The sequence below is a fragment of the Cyprinus carpio genome, chromosome A8 (assembly GCF_018340385.1).
Source record: "Cyprinus carpio isolate SPL01 chromosome A8, ASM1834038v1, whole genome shotgun sequence".
Lineage (NCBI taxonomy): Eukaryota > Metazoa > Chordata > Actinopteri > Cypriniformes > Cyprinidae > Cyprinus > Cyprinus carpio.
This window is the reverse complement of record NC_056579.1, coordinates 26,975,509-26,981,919: the sequence shown is the minus strand read 5'-3', so window position 1 is coordinate 26,981,919 and position 6,411 is coordinate 26,975,509. Positions and strand designations below refer to the sequence as shown.

The following is a 6,411-nucleotide window of genomic DNA, read 5'->3' as shown; positions in this document are numbered from 1 at the left end:
AACGCATTGTATGGACTTCCAATAGTAACAGTGTAGTTTATTACAGATACAGTACAGTAATGCTGTTCACAGCTGCTCATGAAGCCACAATCATGGTAAGAGGCACTCTAAGCAGTTGACCAATCACAACAGACTGGGCCAGAGCTGAGTTTTTCAGAAGAGCAGGCTTTTAAAGAGGCAGGAACTAAATGAGGGTGAAAAGAGGTGCTGCAACAAAGTACAGTATGAGAAGAATCACGTTTGCATTGTAACAGAGGAGCGTAATTCGGGCGCTTTAAATGGTTAATGTACTGGAGGACCTGACCTGACATGGCTTTAAACCGTGTGTGTGTGTGTGTAGGACTTGGGCTCTCCCAGTGAGAAGATCTGGCCGGGATACAGCGAGCTGCCTGCGGTGAAGAAGATGACTTTCACAGAATATCCTTACAATAACCTGCGCAAGCGCTTCGGAGCGCTGCTGTCTGACCAGGGCTTTGACCTCATGAACAAGTAAGAGCTCACAGCCCACCGCCAGGTTCAGAACAGTGCGCTTTATTTTCATATATACTAGAAATGAAGTTCAATTAACACAAAGCTGGAATTAGACCGTTATAATGTAATACACTTTTGCTGGAATACCATTTCATATGATGCAGAACGGTTACTGATTGGTTAGTCGACATCAGTACGTTTTTACCAGTGCTTCCGAGACTGTCATCAGTGTCAGCTAGCTAGCTAACATCATACTGGTGGTGAACCAGCTGAAAATCAAACCTCTGTGAGGTATGAGGAGGAGTGAATGCACACGTGACCGGATTGAAGCTCATTATTATGCACAGACGGAAAGTGCCTGTGTTTTTGTTGCTGTTGTTTCGCTGCATCAGTGCAGAAACAGCTGCTTCACGTCATGAAACTCTGAAGTTAAAAACAAAAGGCTCAGAAGAGTGCATTTAACGCTGGTTCTGGACACCTCATGAGGCATTTCTGGATATTTACAAACCTCGTCATTGAGCCTGTGCATCATTAGCAGCAGTGTGACTGAACGTGAATCATTCGTTTGATCTGAACGCTGCTATGAGATGTCGTTTCTGGCTTGCGGTTTGTTTCTCAAGTTGAAATCTCTCAAGGGGTTCTCGTTTCCAAAGTTTAAGAGGCCCTGAAAGGTCAGGTCCCACCTGACAGCACCATCACAGCCTGGCTGCAAATACCACATTCATATGAGACCGCAGCAGAGGAAGTGGGACGCAGACAGGAGAAGAAAGAGGAGAGACGTTTGAGACTCCATCATGCGCTCATGTATTGCTTCTTCACAGCAGCTGACTTAAATGTGCCTCATCCAGGCCAATTTCTGATTTGAGAAGTGTTATATAATGTGAAACTCTTTCAGTTCCAATGACAAATTCATTGGATTATTCATCCAAAAATAAAAATCTTCTGAAATTCTGCTCACCCTCAGTTCATCCCAGATGTACTGTAGATGGGTTTGTTTCTTCATCGGATGTGGAGAAATGTAGCATTGCATCACTGTCTCAGCAGTGAATGGGTGCCGTCAGAATGAGAGTCCAAAGATGATTTTTAACTAAAATATGAGTCAATAATCCATAATAACACTTCCTCCAGTGCAAAAAGTGTTCTGGTGTGAATCAGGAGAGAAATCTGCACAGATCAAGCAGCGTTTAAACAGCTCTAAACAAATATGTGAGAGACAACAGCAGATGCACTTTTTCACTTATTATAGACTCATATCTTAAGCAATGGTTTGAAGTTAAAATGTCTTTATGGCTTTGCTTGTTACAAACACGCACTTTCACTTCACAAGATGTTCATTGATAATTAGTAAAACTAACCCGTACCATTATATACATTGTGTCGTTTTAACCAGCTCCTTTGTTTGTAGTTCCTCCAGAGACACAAGACACTGGCTGACAGTAGCAGTTTCCCCATCAGCTGCTCTTGACAGTTCTTCTTACATGTCTGCTTTCTGTCTCAGATTTCTGACGTACTGCCCTGCCAAGAGGATCAGTGCCGATGAGGCACTTAAACACGAGTATTTCCGGGAGTCGCCGCTCCCCATCGAGCCCTCCATGTTCCCCACATGGCCAGCCAAGAGCGAACAGCAGCGGGTGAAGAGAGGAACCAGCCCACGGCCGCCGGAGGGAGGACAGGACTTCAGCCAGCTGGTACAGACACTCTTAAGTCAACATGAAATCAGTACATGTTCCTGAATGCTTCAGCAGTGCATGTTGTTCTGAAGAACAGTCTGTTTGAAATCAATCAGTTCTGTCTCTGAGGCACAATTCAGCTCTTTGTCTGTTCATGTCGTCATGTCTGTCTTCCTAAAACTCAAATTCTCATCTTTCTGTTGTCCTCTTCAGGGCGATGATGATCTTAAAGATACTGGTTTCCATTTGACCACTGCTAACCAGGGCGCCTCCAAAGCCGGTCCGGGATTCAGCTTGAAGTTCTGAGCTCCAGCGGCCAGCAGGCTTTCTTTGTGTATGTCTGACACGATGCTGAGACTCATTTAGAGAACGAGCGTCAGAGAGCAGGACTGGACTTCACTGAGACACAGACTCTGGAGAGCCATTTAGTTTTTTCAAGCACCGAGGACCTCCGTGAAGCTCAAGTGCTTTGAGTTCCTCATGTTTTTCTGACATATAATGTGTTGGTTGGTTCTGCTCGGTTTGAAAACAAGCAGCAGATCAGCATTTTCAGACATCTTTTATTTTTTTCTCTTCGTCTGCAGTTGTAGCTGGGAATAGGATGTTGAAAATCCATTTTTGTGACAAATATGAATATTAAATAAAAATACATTCATACCATAGTCTGTCTGAATACTAGATTCTGATTGGCTGGAAGGTGTGCATTAAAGTCGTTGAATGCACAAATAGTTTGTATTGATTTTACTTTCACTCACCTAGTGAGGGGAACATGAGGCACCGATGATGTTGTGATTTTTAGATCACGTCACTTTAGATACTGTTATGAGTCCATCAGATGACCACTTCCCCCTCTCTTAGTTGTACTAGTCAAGGACTTTTACCATGGCAGTATGGAAACACTCCCAACAGGGCGCTGTTCAATCATTTAGAATGAATGCAGACTGAAGGGAATTGGTCAACTGGTTTATCTGAAAGATTGGTGGGATATCTGACTTGTAGAGCCTCTTACTGTATTATCAACACAACACAAGTTTAAGAGTAATCATCATCTACTAAACGAGTATCATGAATGAAAAAATAATTAGTGCATAAGATGATTAAGTCGGGTGTTGCTGGGGCAGAGTTACATTATCATATGGAAAGATAAAGTGTTCCTTCTCTAAACTAATAAGGTGAAAAACATTATGTATCAAACAAATAAAACATTATTTTCTATCAACTGACATCAGCTATATAACATCCAGGGTGAATAAGACATTCATATGCTGATAATATACAACAGCCAAGGTCTCTGGAAGAGGTTTGGAGAAGAGATATTTATGTTCTCTGTGATTGAGTGAGCAGTCCGGTGGCGGGGACTTCTTCCACTGGTTGTGCTGGGAGCAATGCAGTGGGGAAAGGAGCAGGAATCCTCTTCAACAGCCTTGAACACGAAGCACTGTAGGATGCTGATCTCCTGGAGCTCCAGATGGCCCTAAAATCTGGAACATGCAGCTGTGGCCCTGGAGTAGGTGCAGAAGGTCCTTAACCTGGAAAATGCAGACGAATGTACCTTGAAGTGAAGGTTTATTCACCGGAGCTTAACCTTGTTGCAAATATCAGTATGTCTTCTGCCTCACTGGGCTAGAGACTCAGAATTTGGTCAATGCACTTTGTCTCTCTAGGATGGAGACTCAGGATGTGTTGTATCTGTTGTTGTCTCACTGGATGAAGACTCAGGGTATCTCTTTCCTCTTGGGCCAAAGGCTCAGAATGTGGTCGTATCTGTTGCTGCCTCCAAAAGCTGGAGATTTGGAGTGATATCTGTTGACGTCTCTGCCTTAGAGACTCAGAACTTGGTGTTTCTGTTACAGTCTCAGCTTCACAGGCCAGAGGCTTAGAACAAGGAGTGTCTCATATTTTGGTATGATGGGAAAAAACAGAACTGTAATGCATTCATTTGTTCATTCACAGCTGAGTTGTAGTAAGATGTTGCACTTACACATCGCTGTCACTGAGAATACTTATTTCTCTGAATAAATCTAAAAAGGGTGTGCTGTAATTTGCATCAATTGTTAGGTTTGAAAACATAGTTATGAATGGATTTGGAAGGATCTCTGTGATCTCTCTTTGTTTCACCCACTGCTGATGCATCCTGGAGGTCCTAAGGAATTTTTATGGCAGTAACAGGCCAAAACCTTAGGAATCAAGTCTCTACGTAGGTGGGTGAAGGGCAGAAACTGCATTTTGACCAATGAGAAGTCCTGTCCTTCCCGGGCTTGGTTCCAGAGGTCCTGTTCTTGCCCTCTAAGAGGTGTCTGGCTGCTGTCCTAGCATCTTTATCTGATGCTGTTGGACAGTTTGCTTATCTATGTCCACCAAGATCCAATCAAAATGTAGCAAACCTGTTTAATCAGTGTTCTGAAATAAATGCTGTTCTAAATGCAAGCATCATTGTCTTGAACTTGAAACTAGACAAAGAGAGGTGTAACATGGGCTCTGATGCTAGCTGCAGCCGGTAGCCAAGGAGATAAAGAGAGGTGTAACATGTGCTCTTTGGGCTCATTGGAAACTAGTCTAGCAATAACATGGGCCTAGGTGAGTAGTTGTGCAGCATGCTCTGTTTCTGATGTTGTGCAACGCAAACCTTCATGACTGAGCCATCTTTTCAAAGTGGTCTTTGAAGGTCAGCTGGTCACCAAAGGTTACACCAAGATTTCTGACTGAACTTGATGGAGTAATTGTAGAAGAACCTAGCTGGATGGAGAAATCATGCTGTAGAGTTGGAGTGGCAAGGAAGACAAGAAGCTCAGTCTTTGTCAGTTTGAGCAGTAGGTGATATTCTTTCATCAATGCTGAGATGTCCGCCAGGCAGCCTGAGATCCAAGCAGCTATCGTTGGACAATCTGGTTGTAATGAAAGATAGAGCTGTGTGTCATCAGCATAGCAATGGTAGGAGAAGCCATGTGCCTGTATGATGGGACCCAGTGAAGTTGTGTATATGGAGAAGAGGATTGGTCCAAGAACTGATCCCTGTGGAACCCCAGTGACCAGTTAATGTGCTTTGGATACCTCTCCCCTTCAGGCAACCCTGAAAGATCTACCAGTGAGATAGGATTCAAACCAGTGTAATGGAGGTCCTGTGACGCCCAGTGATAAGAGGCTAGACAGAAGGATCTGATGGTTGATGGTGTCGAAACCTGCAAACAGATCTAACTAATAATTTCAAATCAGCTTTCTCAGTCAGCAGGGCTTCAGTGACCAACAGTCATGTAGTCTTGGTTAAGTGGCCTCTTTTAAATCCTGACTGGTTAACATCCAGCTGGTCATTCTGAGAAAGGATAGATGATGCCTGGTTGAAAACAACTCGCTCAAGTGTGTTTGCTACGAATGGGAGAAAGACACAGATCCTTTAACTTTCTACTTCTGAAGTGTTTAGTGTGGGTTTTTTGAGCAGTGACCCCACCTGAGCCTGCTTGAAAGCTTTGGTGAAAGTGCCTGTGAGGACAGATGTGTTGATGATATGTGTGAGTGCTGGTGAAAGTGTAGGAGAAATTGCTTGCAGAAGGTGTGAAGGGATTGAGTCTGGAGGTGGTAGGATGAAGTTGAGATACAAAGGAGAAGTTTAGATATGTCTGCCTCTTTAAGGACAGAGAAGAAGGAGAGAAGGTTGTTAGCTGTGGATGTGGTTGGTCTGAGTTCTTGGCTGAGTGAACCTGAAATCTTGACCTTTTGATTTTTACCATTTTCTGTCTGCAGCGCTGAGTTTGGACCAATGTTCAAGGAGAACATCAGATAACCAGAGGTTGGAGCGACAAGTACGCACTGGCCTGGAGGAGAGAGGGCAGATATTGTCTAGACAGGATGTTAATGTGGAGCATAAAGTGTCTGTGGCAGTATTCACATCACTTGATGAGAACTGGGTGGGAGAGGGAAAAAAGGATGATATTACAGAGGAGAAGTAAGAGGGAGAAAGGGAACAGGTTTCGTCTGAATGAAACTAAGAAGAAGGAAAAATCATGAATGCAGCACTTGAGTGGCTTGAGTGACTACCTTTGTTTTGTTTGGGTTTGACTTTCGTCATCGTCATTTCAGAGCTTGACAGACCTAGTCTCTCTCCACTTTCAGTAAATGGAAGAGCAGCCGGCATATTCTTCAACAATCCTCATTTTGTGTCCTGCGGGTGTCTGTCCTATGGGTTTGGAACAATATAGCAGAATATTCTTTTGTGTGAGAAAATCTTCTGAATATTCTTCAGTAGAGAAAATTTCCAAGTCATTTTTCTAAAGTG

General features: G+C 43.5%; 1 protein-coding gene across 1 annotated transcript in view; it reads left to right on the top strand.

Annotated features, from left to right (window-relative positions):
* The window catches only part of LOC109049623 (cyclin-dependent kinase 11B-like), a 14,060-nt gene extending 11,257 nt beyond the window's left edge, over positions 1–2,803 (top strand). The window contains 3 exon segments of the mRNA XM_042762992.1: positions 341–489; positions 1,970–2,159; positions 2,355–2,803. Of these exon segments, the coding sequence (XP_042618926.1) occupies positions 341–489; positions 1,970–2,159; positions 2,355–2,447 (432 nt within the window). The 3' untranslated portion in view covers positions 2,448–2,803.
* The last annotated feature ends 3,608 nt before the right edge of the window (positions 2,804–6,411 follow it).